We start from the raw sequence: 15,169 nt of genomic DNA, 5'->3' as shown, positions 1-15,169 counted from the left end.
CCCGTCAATGTATGTATTAGGGTATTTTATAATTGAATATCCTTTAACCCAAATATTAACAGCATTAGGGTTTTAGTATATCAAAAAAAGAAATCTCAAAAGAAAGAAAGGTGAATGAAAAAAGAAATAAATTTAGGATTGTTTTGTTGGAACTGTTCTAAGACTCAATAGTAAAATTAAGTTTTTTCATCAACCTTTTAGAAAAATCTTTGTGGTATGATCAAGGAGGAAAATGTCGCGATATTTCGATGATGTATTGTCGAAATTATTTCAGTAATATATCAGCGATTTTGGATGCTTACATGGATACAAAAGATTAGTTGGGAAAAAGAAAAAAAGAAAAAGGAGCAAGGGGAGAGGGATTGGGAGAGTGGGCTCCCTCCATCATGTAAATGGGCTACATTTTGCTTCCGAGGGGATTTGAATCCAAACCAAAATGTTTAGGTTCGTTCCACTTGGCATCTGGGTTAACTTGGCCTTTGATATATAATGTGCACTAAACTTATATATACTTAAACTCATTATATAAAGAAAATATTAAAAGAATATTTTAAAAAGCAAATTAATTATAATTATTTTATAATTAAATGCAAATTTTTCTTTTAATTAATTACCAAAAATATAAAAATTATATAATTTTCTTAATAATTTTTTTAATATCATTAATAATTAATTAAATATTAAAAATTTATATATATATATCATAATTTATTTTATATTATTTAATACAATTGAATTTAATGGATCATATTTTAATATTAATATATATTTTAAAATTAGACATATTATAATCAAATATCATAATATTAGATATAATTTAATAATAAATGTACACTTATAAAATTCATATTTTTATCGATACATACGATATTATTATCAAATATGATAAATCATGTTATACATATATCAAAATTTTCAATAAAATAACTTTAAAATGTATATTATACTTCTAATTATATTATTATGAGGTTTTCGTTACATTTTTATGAGTTTTTAACAATTTTAAGTTTACCAATATTTTTTTCCAAAATATCCGCTCATATATCTCCGATATATCCTATATATCTCTGATATATCCTATATATCTCCAATATATCCGTAAAATCGAAATACTGATATATCCGTGATTACTGATATTTTCATCTTTCTTTTTAATATATATATATAGGTTTTCAACGTGAAAAAGGTATTGAGGACTTGATTATTTGTATCCCAATATTATTGAAGTGGAAAAAATTTTCTTTGTGGTATTTTACCTCTATTTGAAAGGATTTTTCATGTTATATTTAGTGTTTCTTTTTTATTAGATATTCTTTTTTATTATTGCTCATTTTTGTTAAATTGTTATTATTGATGAGTGGTGGTTATATTATTATTGATGAATATTTTAACCGAATACTTTAAATCTCTTCTTTAACTTTCAATTAAGTATATTTTAAAAAAAAATGAGAAGTAATTAATTTAAAGTAAATTTAAAATTTTCCATAAAATTTATCCATCATTTTCCAACTTTACACTTTTTAATATAATTTATTTCTAATTTTAAAAAATATTAAAGATTTATATTTTTCTTCAATCACAATTCCCACCAAACTAGATTTTTGTTGGATTAATTTTTGTTTTCAAATATCATAATGATAGTCATGTTTAATTACAAGAGCACCTTTAAACTAGTGTTTTTACTTTTTGAAACACAAAATTGAATAGGATAAAATTAAGAATAAAAAAAATGAGATCTAAATTCAATACAAATAAATTTAAACTTTCCACGTGGCTGTTAATTATTGGGCAACACTCCGAAAAGCTCCGACTTTAAAATCTCACCGTTCGCCTCCTAGGAGACCTGAGCAAGTCTCCTTGCCCGTACACCCCCTTTTCCTCTGTCTTACTCTTTCTCGTAGACGTCGACTTCGTTGGTTACTTACTACTTTCTCCACAGGTTTACTTCTCCACTAAGTTTATCACTCTCAAAACCACAAGGATTAGGCATTGGATTGCGTGTCTCATAGTGTGTATATATAATTATGTATATGTATGACACTTCTTCGGTGTGATGTCGTTTGGTGCTCTTGGCATCTCTCTACTAAGAGTGAAGACTGAAGAGGAGTACTTTGAGTGAATCGAGAAGGAGTAGTAATGGCGACGCCGAAAGAGCATATAGAAGAGATAAGGAGGACGAAGTTCTCAATCGGAGGAGAGCTGAATCCTCTGACGGAGGATCTTCACCAGGCGGTCAAGAATCTCTCTGCTGAGCTTTACGCTAAGGATGTTCATTTCCTCATGGAGCTCATTCAGGTTTGTTTTTAATACGTTTCTCTTGTTTTTTGAGATGTGATCGGCACTGTGTTGTATGCGGGGATTGTTTTGTTATATTATTTAATATTTTGATCCTTGTTTTGTTCATCAGTTCCGTTGTCAGAAAACGGAGGAAAATGAAACGTATGGAACTTTTGTGTATTTTGTTTTCTTCATGTGGTTTTTGTTTCTTGGAGGTGACGGACTGGAGATTGTACTTCTAAAATAGCTCTGAATGGAGAGGAGTTTTTCCATTTTTTTTTTTCCTTTCCTTGGTATGCTAATGAATTACTTTGGAAAATCATTTGGTTTTGATTTCCAACATAGACTAAAGAATCAGGTATGTATTGTTTTGATTCTGACCAGAATGTGATCTATCTGAGATTTAGTTTTGTTACATTCAAATTTCAGTTACATTTTTTTTTTCTTTTGGATAATCTACATGTGAATTAACCAAATATGGTGAATTTTGCATAACAGAATGCAGAAGATAATGAGTACAGGGAAGGAGTGAATCCATCGCTGGAGCTAGTTATAACTTCACAGGACATAACAGACACTGGAGCACCGGCGACATTGTTGATTTTCAATAACGAGAAGGGGTTTTCAGCTAAAAACATAGAGTCTATATGCAGTGTTGGGAGGTCCACCAAGAAAGTCAACAGGAAGCAGGGTTATATTGGAGAGAAAGGTATCTCCATTCCTTGATTCTTTCACTCATATTTTTCCCTTTTTATGGTGTAAATTTGAAAAGGAAACAGAGGAACACCTACCTCTCTATACTAAGCTTTAACTACAGAGCAGGTAGATCCTCAAGTCTTTGAACTTATAGAGTAAAAACACTTTAATCAAGTCAAAAGTTAGCTTGATCAAGTCAGCTAGAGCTTTCTTTCTTATTATCTTGAATTATGTGTTTGTATAAGTTATTTTTGGTTGTTCAGAACCATCTAGGTAACCTCTAATTTACAAACTTCTTAATGGAGGTTGAGCATTTGAAGTTCTTTTAAGATATGACGATTGCCTGTATTGTTCTCATAATTAGGAGAAAATTTGGAGCTTGAAGATTTACCTATGCATCATACATGATACTAATGGAACTCGAATTCACTATGATACATAAAGTCTTAAATGTCATTTAAATGACACAACATAGGGAAGAAATGAAAACGTGAGGCTCTATCTGTTACAGTAGCTTACCAATATCGAATCTTGGTTCACTTTACCTACAAACAACATTATAGGGTGGTAATGAAGATCAAAGGGGCAAATGCGTTTGGATGGATTATTGGTTAATTTTTTAAAACATGACTGATGCAACACTAAGTCAATGCAGTGTAGGCATTATATTGAAACATATGCAACAGTTTAACAAATAATCTAGGATAATCCTATAAATATTAGGGAAAATAAATAAACTGGATAAAAATAAAATGAAAAATGTGCGAATGAGATTCCAGATTCCCTCCCTTGCTTTCTGTATGTGGTTCCCAATGCTTACCCTTCCCCCTAAAGAATGGTATTAGAGCCTTAAATCTTGAATTGCTTTTCTTCTAGTGAAATATATGCATTTTAAAATGCAGATATGAGATATAGAATGCCCATATATAAATTTACCTTAGAAATATTAAGAATATGAAAGGAAGTTCTCAACAACATGTGTGTTAGTTCAAGTCAAATAGGTGTACAATAAATGGAATTGTTTCATATGCATGGAGATGCATGAATTCAATAATAGGAAACCATCAGAATGATATGACAGCAAAGTTGGCTTGGCAATTAAAATCCAACACTAACTGACAATTTTTTTAATTTGTAATTACAATCATGTTGTTGGTGTTCCAGAGGATCATTTGAAGCAAAATATATGAGCTCTTCCTATAGCAGGCAAATCATGATTATCCCAAATACTTAACTTTGTGCAGTGTGCTAACCTAAAAACACCACCACCAATGAATTGTCCTAGTTTTCCCTCCATGTTTAATTCTCTTAGAGTGGTTCTTCTGCAGACTTAGGCTCCTTTGAAATTGGCTTTCTATTATTTTTCCCCAAAGCCATTAACAAAAACAGAGTAGGCATTTCCTTTCTGATCTTTGATGTTTTTTTATGCATGTTGTAGGACTCTTATGGCCATCTCATGCATTCAGTCCTTGATTCCTGGATTCCTTCTGTCATATTTTTACATTCTTTAGTTACAGATTTATATGCCACAATTGCTGTATTTTTAAAGGGAAACAGAGTAGCCCTTTACTCTCATCCCTAAGCTTTAAGTATCAGGTAGTTAGATCCTAATGTCATAGAACTTGTGGAGCCAAAACAGTTTCTTCAAGTCATAAGTTCGATTGATGAACACAGATGGCTTTATATTTTCCTTATTATCTCATATTATATGTATTTGTGAGTCATTTTCAGTTGAGTAGAACTAAATAAACTTATTAATTGAGCTGACGTGTTCAAGGCGATGTTTTTTATTTTCAGAAGCATGCCTAAGAACTGACAAGCAAAGGTATTAGAACCTTAAATCTTGAATTTTATTTCCTTTATTGATATTTAAGGATTTTAAAATGCAGAAAGAAATATAGAATATGTCCATACAATGAATTTATTTAAGAAATATTGGTTGGAACTATGGAGAGCATGAAAGAAAATATAGCACACTGCACAGGACTAAGAAAATGGGAAGAAATACTTAGTTGTGTGCAGTGTGCTGACAGTGAGAATTTGCCTCAGACTCCACACCAGCCCTAGGCCCATCCACACACCAAAAAACAAATAAATAAATAAAGAAGAAAAAGAAGACAAGAAAAGAAAAGAAAAGAAAAAGAAGAGAAAGAACAACACAGCAGCACCGATCTATTGTTTTTCCTTCTATGTTTTAATTTTGTTAGGGAGGTTCTTCTACACACCGTTGTTCTTTTCAAATTGCCTCTCTCTATCAAAGCCATTAACAAAAACAAATCATGTTCTATGTGTGATTATTGAATGTCTTTTTAAGCATATGGAAGACTTATGGTCACCATAAGAAGTTGAATAATGCCCAAATATCACATTTCAAATGCCTGACCACTCCATTACCAATTATCTTCACACCTCCAAGGTCAAAGCTTCTTTAGAATTTCCTCACAACCATTCTCAATTAGAGTGTTTCATGACCATGAGTACTAAAAGTGACTGATGACCTACATGACCAATCAACAGTATGAACATGTGATGACAAATTTGTTTGTAGTTCTCAATTAGTCTAATGGGAACAAGTCTTTCTGTTAACCAATTTGATCCCTCTACCAGTTATTTGTTATTTATTTTACTTAGTTACCTATTAGGACTATTTCTTATGCAAATTGTCATCTGGCTAATCTGCAGGAATTGGGTTCAAAAGTGTATTTTTGATCACAGCTCAGCCTTACATATTCAGTAATGGATATCAGATACGATTCAATGAAGAGCCTTGCTCGCACAGCAATCTTGGGTACATCGTCCCTGAATGGGTTGAGGAGAATCCAAGTCTTGCTGACATAAAACAAATATATGGTTCTCATGCTGTGCTTCCAACCACAACTATAATCTTGCCTCTAAAGCCAGACAAGATCAAACCTGTGAAGCAACAGCTCTCAAGTATTCAACCTGAAGTTCTATTATTTCTTTCAAAGATTAAGCAGTTTTCTGTCAAGGAAGATAACAAGGATCCAAGGCTCAATACAGGGAATGCTATATCTATTTCAAGTGAAATTAACTTTGTTACAAGGAAAAATATTGATGCTGATTCCTATACTCTCCATCTCTCCACGGATGAAGCTAGTGATGTGACTGAAAAAGAATGCAGCTATTATATGTGGAGGCAGAAGTTCCCTGTCAGGCAGGAAAATCAAGTAGAAAGAAGACTTGGAGTGGAGGAGTGGGTTATTAAGCTAGCATTTCCGCTTGGACAGCGACTGAATAGGGGGATGAGCTCTCCTGGAATCTATGCATTTCTTCCTACGGAGATGGTTACAAATTTTCCTTTCATTATTCAGGCAGATTTTGTTCTTGCATCATCCAGGGAAACAATCCTGTTGGACAACAAATGGAACCAAGGCATTCTAGATTGTGTACCTTCTGCTTTTCTTAATGCCTTTATTTCACTGGTTACAACATCACAAGATGTTCCAGTTTCTACACTGACCCCAATGTTTAAGTTCTTACCTATCGACAGCTCTTCTTATCCAAAGCTCAATGTCGTGAGGGAGTCTATCAAAGCAAAACTGCTCAAGGAGAATATCATACCATGTGAGTCGTATTCAGACCAGAAGATCTTTCGTAAACCTTGTGAAGTGGGTAGGTTAATGCCTTCTTTCTGGAATATCCTGAAAAAGGCAAGGGATCAAGGGGTAAGCTTGGATTCTCTGTCATCCCATGGAAAGTATATTCTGAATTCTTCATTTGATACAGAGGAGTACGATCACATATTGAATTTCCTTGGTGTGGAACCTGTCAATAGCGAATGGTATGCCAAGTGTATCATGAGTTCCAAGCTTGTTTTGGGAGTGACAGAGGATGACTATTTGGAGCTTCTACTCTTTATTGCTGAGAAATGGAGTTTCTCGTTCTATAGCACTACTATGAAGTATGTGCCTCTCCTGAAATATGTTGGGCTTGACGGAAGGGTTGCTTTGTGTGCTATAAGCAACGTCACAATGCGGGATGGTGAAAGTATGATTTGTATGTCCCATGAGCCTCGGCATATCTCATGGATGATAGATTGGAACAGGGAATTTGGATTTATGACAGATCGATATTTTATGCCCAGAAGCACACAAGCAGCTATAATGTCATTTTTTAGGAGAGAGACTCTGTTGGAATGGCTTAAAATTCAAGTTAAGGTTCGTGTTGTAGGCATGTACAACTTTGCGGTCATTCTTTATAATTCTCTCAATGATGACCGACAGCTTGCAATTGCCTATGCTCACTTCCTTTATCATTCGTTCTCAAAGAGTTATCTACCAAAGGAGAAGGTTGATTATTTGTGTGGTATTATGCCACTTGTAGATAACTATGGGCATGTGATGGGACGAAGAAAAGGGGTTCTCGTCCCTGCCAATGGAAGCAAATGGGTGGGATTGATGGGTGCAAATCCGTGGAGGGAAGAAGGCTATGTTGAACTAGGAGAAGACTATTTGCGCTCAGGAAATTATGCAGGTTCATTCACACCAGAAAGTCAGCTAATAACATTTCTCAAAACACATATTGCAGTTTCTGATATACCTGATATATCTCCTCCCAACGCTGAGTTATCTGTTGCAGATACACCACTCACCAAGAGAAATGCATTCTTGCTGTTGGACTGGATTCATAATCTAAATTATAAGGAAAATCTGCCTGCTAAGTTCTTGGCATCCATTCGGACAGGAAGCTGGCTCAAAATTTCCCTCAGTGGCAGTCCTGGATACAGGCCACCATCAGTGTCTTTTCTATTTGCTTCATCAGATGGAAATCTTCTTCAGGACGAGTCAGTGATGGTTGATATTCCATTGATTGACCAAGAATTTTATGGCAATGGCTTAAATAATTATAAGGAGGAGCTCAAAAAAATTGGAGTAATGTTTGAATATCGTGACGTGTGTCAGTTTGCAGGGAAGCACGTAATGTCTCTTGCAACTTCCTCTGCATTGACCAAATCTAATGTTTTTCAAATACTTAATTTCATCAAATTTCTGCGGCTTAAAGTTCTTCCAGCTGATGAGTTCATCCAGACTATCAAGGATGGAAGATGGTTGAAGACTTCCTGTGGTCACAGGTCTCCAGTTGGATCTGTTTTATTTGACCAAGAATGGAAAGCTGCATCACAAATCAGTGACATCCCCTTCATCGACCAAGATCACTACGGCAAGGAAATCCTTCGTTTCAAAATGGAACTCCAATTGCTAGGTGTGGTAGTTGGCTTCAACAAAAATTACCAGCTTGTTACTGATCACTTAAAGTCTCAAGCATGCTCAAATCATCCAACAGCCGAGGCTATTCTTTTGATATTTGAATGCATGCGTGATTGTGAGCGCAATTCAAGACCAGCCCATAAACTTATACAGGCGCTTAAAGGTAATAAATGCTTGAAGACAAACATGGGCTACAAGTTTCCTAGTGAATGTTTCCTGTTTAATACTGAGTGGGGCTGCCTTCTGAAAGTCTTCCATAATGATTTCCCACTTATTGATGAAGACTTCTATGGGACCACCATCTTGTCTTACAAAAGAGAGTTGGGGCAAGCAGGAGTAGTGGTAGATTTTGAGGCGGCAACCCAGAAATTTTCTCCTGTTTTCAAGAAACGTGCATCCTCATCTTCCATTGGAAGAGAACATGTTCTGTCTTTTCTCGCATCTTACAGACAGATTAATAAGACAAACAACAAGTTTCCTTCAGATTTTGTGTGCAGCATCTACGAGGCAAAATGGCTGCAAACACGCTTTGGTGATCCTAGATCTCCAAGAGAGTGCATTCTTTTTGGCCCGGAGTGGGAACCTGTAAGCTCAATTACTCTGCTTCCTTTCATTGATGATAGTGATAATTCCTACGGCAAGGGCATTCATGAATACAGAAAAGAGCTGAATAGCCTGGGCGTTACCATCAAATATAGAGATGGTGTGAGGTTTGTGGCTGCTGGTATCTGTTTTCCCCAAGATCCCAGCACTATAACTCCTGAAAGTGTGCTCTCTCTGCTGCAGTGCATAAAGATTTTACAGAAATATGATCCTCATTTACCTGACATTTTCCGGAAAAAGGTTTCCCAAAGTTGGTTAAAAACCTATTATGGGTATAGGTCTCCAGACCAAAGTTTGTTGTTTGGCTCTGAGTGGGGTTCTTTCTTACAGAGGAATGACGGGCCTTTCATTGATGACGAATTCTATGGCCCCAACATTACAGCCTACAAGAACGAGCTCAGAGAAATAGGAGTGACCGTTGATGTGTCAAATGGGTGCTCTTTGCTTGCCGGCTACCTTGATTTTCATTCTGAATTTTCAACCATTGTTCGAGTCTATAATTACTTGAATAAAAACAGCTGGTCGCCTCACAGAGATGCTCCTAGAAGGATCTGGATCCCTAATGGTAGTGACAGTGGAGAGTGGGTCAGTCCTGAAAAGTGTGTTATTTATGACAAGGATGGTCTCTTCAGTTCACAGTTCAATGTTTTAGAGAAACACTATATGCCAGAATTATTCACCTTTTTCTCCAGAGTTATGCAAGTTAAGTCCAATCCTTCTGTTGATGACTACTGCGAACTTTGGAATAACTGGGAAAATTCAAGGGAGCGATTGTCACATTCAGAGTGTTGTGCTTTCTGGGCCCATGTTTCAAATCACTGGAGTAAAAAGACACAGAAAACTCTTGCTGAAAACTTGTCAAAACTGCCAGTTGAATCGGACTCAGATGGAATCATGTTATTTGACAAACATGATGTTTTCATCGCAGATGACCTCCAGCTGAAGTATCTTTTCGAACAATCTTCCCCTCATTCAATTTTTGTCTGGTATCCCCAGCCAAGCATCCCTTCCTTGCCCTGGACTAAGCTATTTGAGATCTACAGAAAAATTGGTGTTCGAACTATCTCTGATTCTGTACAGAAAGAGGATATCTCCAAGTTGGAAGCTAGTGAACTCAAGCAAGTGTCTCAGAAGGAATCTTTAATCGGAAGAGGCCTGCTGAGACTCATTCTTGGCTTTCTCGCTGATCCTTCTATTGAAATGGAAGCAGGACAAAGGCAGGAAGTTGTCAAAGGCCTTCTCAATCTTAAGGTCTTTCAGACGGAGGATCCAATTGCAGTAAGCTATAGACTGTCAACGACTTCCGGGGAAACCATGGACATTAATGCAAGACGAATGATGTGCTGGGACCAGGAGAATTTCAAGCTTATCATGGAGAAGATGGAGATGTCAGGTGGACATAAAAGTACAATTGAATATGCTACAATCTTCGCTGAAGTAATATCTGAAGCTGTGTTACAGGGGAATGGAGACCATATATCCGCTCTTGCCAAACTGATCAAGTTAGCATTCCTCCTGGATTTTGACGAGGAAGCAGTTGGGTTCTTGATGAGATCCAAGAATCTCCAAGTTTTCATGGAGGACGAGGAGTTTCTCTCTTCAGCTTTTTCTGTCGAGGGTCGACCAGGTATGTGCCCTATGCCATGACCAATAAATAGTTGAAAGTGTCCTTTTCCTTTATTTTTATTTTCCCCCCCGTTTGAAATCTGTACTGGTGTGTGCTGTTAGATCTCCTTGTTGAAGAACTTTCCCCTGCTTGAATGTTCCTTCTTGTTTCAAAGGTCTTTAAAGGAGGTTGGGAAAGCCCATGGTGCCTTTCAAGCACTCTTAAAGCAAGGGAACACTTAAGACAAGTAGACCATCCAAGAAGTACGCATGGCAGACACCCTCATGTCCTGCATAGTGTCTTTGTATGATACCGAAAGAGGCATAGGGCACGGTCGGTACTCTCCAAAGTGCTATATGTCCTTAGAGGGAAGGCTTTTAAGAGACTTATTTAAATTGGGGAGTACACTGTCACAGGCTTTGAAAGAGGACTCATGCATCCAAGAGGCTAGTAAGTCCCAAGACATAGAGTATGATTAGCAGACTCCTCATGCACCGGGAGGCTTCTATAAATCTTGTTGGACAGGTTTTTCGCTTGTAGCCTTTGAAGAGAGACTGAAATACCCAAGGGCTGGTAAGTCCCGGGGCAAAGAATACACATAGCTAGTAATAATAAGTAGTATTTATTAATCAGGTGTGAAATGGCCTACTCAGGCAACCCATCAGTGTGTAGTATATATTGTAAAAACTTTGCCCCTGTGCTTGCCTTTTTAGCTACTTGTTTGCAATTAAGGTACCATTATGGTCATAAGGCTTATGTTTGTGAACTTCAAATACAAGAAAGAAATGTGCTTAACCTTCCTTTTCCTCCTGAGATTAACAACAGATTCGTGACCTGCTTCAATTTAAAGATTTGAAATTGTTCATGGACAAAACTTCCAGCAAGAGATCACCCTGGTTTATATTGTTATAAAGTGATATATCGGTGTACATGGACTTGGCTCACCAGCAATGCAGGCGAGGATGATCGGTTTTTCACATATATGTAATTAAGCACTCTAAATAGAGATTCACTTATGCCGATACTGAAGATCAACATAAGGCCGCATCTTCATCTCAGCTTCATGTTACATTGGGTACATAATTAGCATTCTTTCGGTCGCATTAACTATTCCCGTCTTTGCTAAAGAGCAGAACATGTGACCAAGAAAAAGAATGGAAAAAAAGGCGAAAAACCCATCAGGGAATAGGTGTGGAAGGCAGTCCCCTTTCTTCCTAGCATGTTCAAGCTGATGCTTTCTCAGTCAGAAGTTGAGGCTCTGACTTGGGAAGAACTAGATGGAGATGACTTGATGGCCATTAGATTCATTACCGCCCTCCTAAATCTCCTTCCTTTCTTGTCTTTCTTCACTGGTTGAATCATCGAGGAGCCCTGTATTTCAGTAGAAGAAACAAATTGAGAAAAACCGAAGATTAAGATAGATAAATAGGAGATTGTAGCTCATCTCTTGTAATAGAAATATGTAGCTACAACCTCAGCATTGGTTTTAAGCACAATAACATCATCATGATCCAAATTTTAAATATTTAAGCGTTTAGAAAAATTAGTTGTCCAATACGGTATTAGCGCCCAGAACCGAATCCCCGTTAGGTCTAGGTTCTAAACAAACAATGTATATTAAACCAACAACAGATACCTGATTGGAATTCGAAAATTGGGAACTCTCAGCATTCTTCAGATCACTCTGCGAGTTGTTCCTTGTGGCGTCATTCGTACCTGTAAGAAAGATGATGAGAAAATTCACACATCATCTGGTTTCAGTCCAATAAATATATAGATAGAGACAAACTTACCATTATCAGTGGCTGTGCAATATTCTCTGAAACTAGGTGAACCAGGACACACCAATCCAACCTCCTCACCACTGGCTTTTCCATCCTCTTCCCTTTCTTCTTCATCATCCCCTTCCTCCTCTCTGCCTCTCTTCCCCATTTCTTCTTCTCCCCTGCTGCCCTCCTCTTGTATAGGCAATAAGGAGGTTATCCCACTCTCAGTTCCCGGGGCTTTCATGATAGCCTCTCCATCAGACTCCGTTGCCACCTTCAACCTCGTCGATCCATCCTCCAACGAGGACGATGACATGCTTCTCCGGCCATCCTCGTTGGAACCATTAATCGGGTAATCGTCGATGTCTGCATCACCGTTGGTGAGCAGCTCCTTCTTGGAGAGGGTGGTGCCACATCCGAACATACATGTGCTTCTTCTTTTTATCTCATCGCCGGAGCAGCGGAAGAGGGGTCGACGAAGTCCGGCTGGCGACGGATCGTCGCCATGGCTGCACTTCGACGCCCCGCAACCCATGGAGATTGGAGAGAGAGAAAGAGAGGAAGGTGAAAATGGAGGGTTGGAGACAGCAGGTGGAATATGCAAAGACTAGATTTAAAGTTGCAAACGAGGGGTTCTGCGGCTACTTCGCGGGAGGTTTGGTGGTGGTAGTGTCTGTTTTTTCAGTTATTTTTAGGTAATCTGGTTTGACCTGAACTCATTTTTTCTTTCAATGTCTGCCCTCTTATTTCACTCAATAGAAATTAAAAATATTGATCAGTAAAAACGAAAAGTATTTGAGATTATCCTAAATTTAAGTGTTGAATTTAATTTAACAATTTGACAATAAAAATTATTTATTTAAGTGTTGAATTATCAAAATTTAAATATTGTACATAATAACTCATGGATAAAAAAAATATAATGTCCAAATAAAGTGATTAAATATTTATTTAACAGTATAATTTCATATATTATGATTAAAATTATTGAAATATTATCATTTTTTTTCTTTACAAAAATGTAACGATTGTTTTCGAACCATTATTACATGTTTAAAAATTGTGTGAGCAGTTATTTCCACTACAGAAAGAATGGATATCAGATCAAGTAGTCTTTCTTATCTTCAAATCTTAATTATAAGAATAAATTAATTAAGTATAATTTTTATTTAGAATTATAATTTTATTTTATACAATTGTACATGCTTTATTTTAAAAAGGTTCAATTTTAATTTAAAAATATGATTCACTATATATACTTCTTATAAATCCATTACTTTTATTATTATATTTTCCATAATTATATATAATAAATGAATTATGTATGGAACTATGACTAAATATTTAACGAAAAACATTTAGGGTATGTTTCGGGTTTTAGAAAATAGTAGGGAAAGAGATAAAAATGCTAAAGGAAAATCATTAATTTTAAATATAATTGAATAACATGGAAAATCAGATAGAAAAAATAAAAAATAAAAAATAAAAAATATTTGAAAATTTTAAAGTATTTCTCTTGATATTTTTTCTATATAAAAAAAAAGAATGTTTGAGCAAAATCTTAATGCTTTAATTTTCTTTCTTACAAAATTTTTGTGGAAAACTTACTAAAAAAAAGTGTTAATAATTTTTTTCTTTATATTTTTTCTTTTTAATTTCTTTTCTTCAAATTTTTAGGCAACCAAAATGAAGTATAAAATAATATATAATAATAAAATCAATGAAAATAAATTTTAGAGTAAGTGAGGATAATAAAAAAGAAAAAATTCTATATTCATAATAAATAAAAATAATATATTATCTAATTTATTTCACTATCATTTTTATTTTTTTAAAACCAAAATTCCTTAAAGAAATATCATCATTATTTCCATTTTTTCATCAATCCTTCAATAAAAAATTAGTTATTACAAATAAATTATCAAGTTGATTTGAAAATTTAATTTTATTATATTAAATAATTAAAAATAAAAGATTTTATTTTTTAAAAAAAATCAATTTCAATATAAATCAATTAAAAATAAAATTTGATTTAATGTAATTCCTATAAATCAATTAGAATATACTTTTGTATTCAAAATTTTAAGTTTATCGCATGAGAAACTAATAAAAAAATTATTTGAAAAGAGGATCAATTTTTCTACAAAATTATTTAAAAATATAAATCTTATATTTTAAAAGAACGATTAATATGAAATAAAAGTATATAATCTTAAGTGGTTAGTCAGATATGTTTCAATAAATAAATTTTTAATGGTATTTAGTGTTGAGTGATTTAAAATTGGTCTTATCAAACAAATTTCAAAAATCTTATTTTCTATATGACTTTTCATTATCATAAAAACATCCTATATTGTATGGATCATAAAAACCTTAGCCTCAGGAAAGAGTTGGGATAAATTTTAATTAAATTGGAACCAATTAATTTATTAATCACATCAATTCCATTTAATATCAATTTTATTTAGTTTGATTTTTTTTCTCTTGATTTGGGTTAATATTGAGCTTACAATATTTTTTAAAAAATAATAATATTAAATTACTCGTTTTTAACACTAAATAACTAAATACAAGTTATATAATATATAATGAAAATCATATGATATTATAATATAGAATTAATCCAACCTAAAGCATAACATTGTTGGATTGTAAAGTCTGAAACCCTTTGGAGAATTATTTTCTATACAATGAGTGTTGAGTTTACCCCCATTCTATATATATTTAATCTTTTTATGTTTAGGTTTTTGTTTTCTAAAGAGTTCAACCATAATTGAGAGGGTTTTTCGAGAGCTTCACCATTATAACTCTTCTCATTCTTTTGATTAGTGGATTGTTGAGTATTGGTGCACTCTGTGAATGTAAGGACTGTTGGTACTCCATTTTGCTTGTATCCAATTATTAGACAGGAATCGCATGTTGAATCATATGAAGAAATTATGTCAAACATTTCTATAGAAAGGGACATACAGATATTGAACTAACCTGATTCC

The 15,169-nt window shown here is 34.6% G+C and overlaps 2 protein-coding genes across 3 annotated transcripts; one reads left to right on the top strand and one right to left on the bottom strand.

The window, feature by feature from the left end:
- Nucleotides 1-2,062: 2,062 nt before the first annotated feature.
- LOC117934471 lies at nt 2,063-11,210 on the top strand. 2 transcript variants are annotated; one of them, XM_034856171.1, is made up of 4 exons: nt 2,063-2,295; nt 2,776-2,986; nt 5,656-10,431; nt 10,586-11,210. In XM_034856171.1, the coding sequence occupies exons 1-4, from the start codon at nt 2,137-2,139 to the stop codon at nt 10,591-10,593; spliced, it is 5,154 nt and encodes a 1,717-aa protein (XP_034712062.1). In that variant the 5' UTR covers nt 2,063-2,136; the 3' UTR covers nt 10,594-11,210. The 2 variants fall into 2 exon arrangements, with proteins under 2 accessions (XP_034712062.1, XP_034712061.1); XM_034856170.1 differs by having other exon boundaries at nt 10,533-11,210.
- A 75-nt stretch (nt 11,211-11,285) lies between these two features.
- On the bottom strand, nt 11,286-12,745 carry LOC117934473. The gene is made up of 3 exons (XM_034856172.1): nt 12,204-12,745; nt 12,047-12,126; nt 11,286-11,781 (listed from the first exon to the last, which is right to left on the bottom strand). Exons 1-3 carry the CDS (start codon nt 12,709-12,711, stop codon nt 11,650-11,652), a joined length of 720 nt encoding a protein of 239 aa, XP_034712063.1. The 5' UTR covers nt 12,712-12,745; the 3' UTR covers nt 11,286-11,649.
- Between the last annotated feature and the right edge of the window lie 2,424 nt (nt 12,746-15,169).

Source organism: Vitis riparia, chromosome 17, assembly GCF_004353265.1.
Source record: "Vitis riparia cultivar Riparia Gloire de Montpellier isolate 1030 chromosome 17, EGFV_Vit.rip_1.0, whole genome shotgun sequence".
NCBI lineage: Eukaryota > Viridiplantae > Streptophyta > Magnoliopsida > Vitales > Vitaceae > Vitis > Vitis riparia.
The sequence above is the reverse complement of the archived record's forward strand: the minus strand, read 5'-3'. Positions and strand labels throughout refer to the sequence as shown.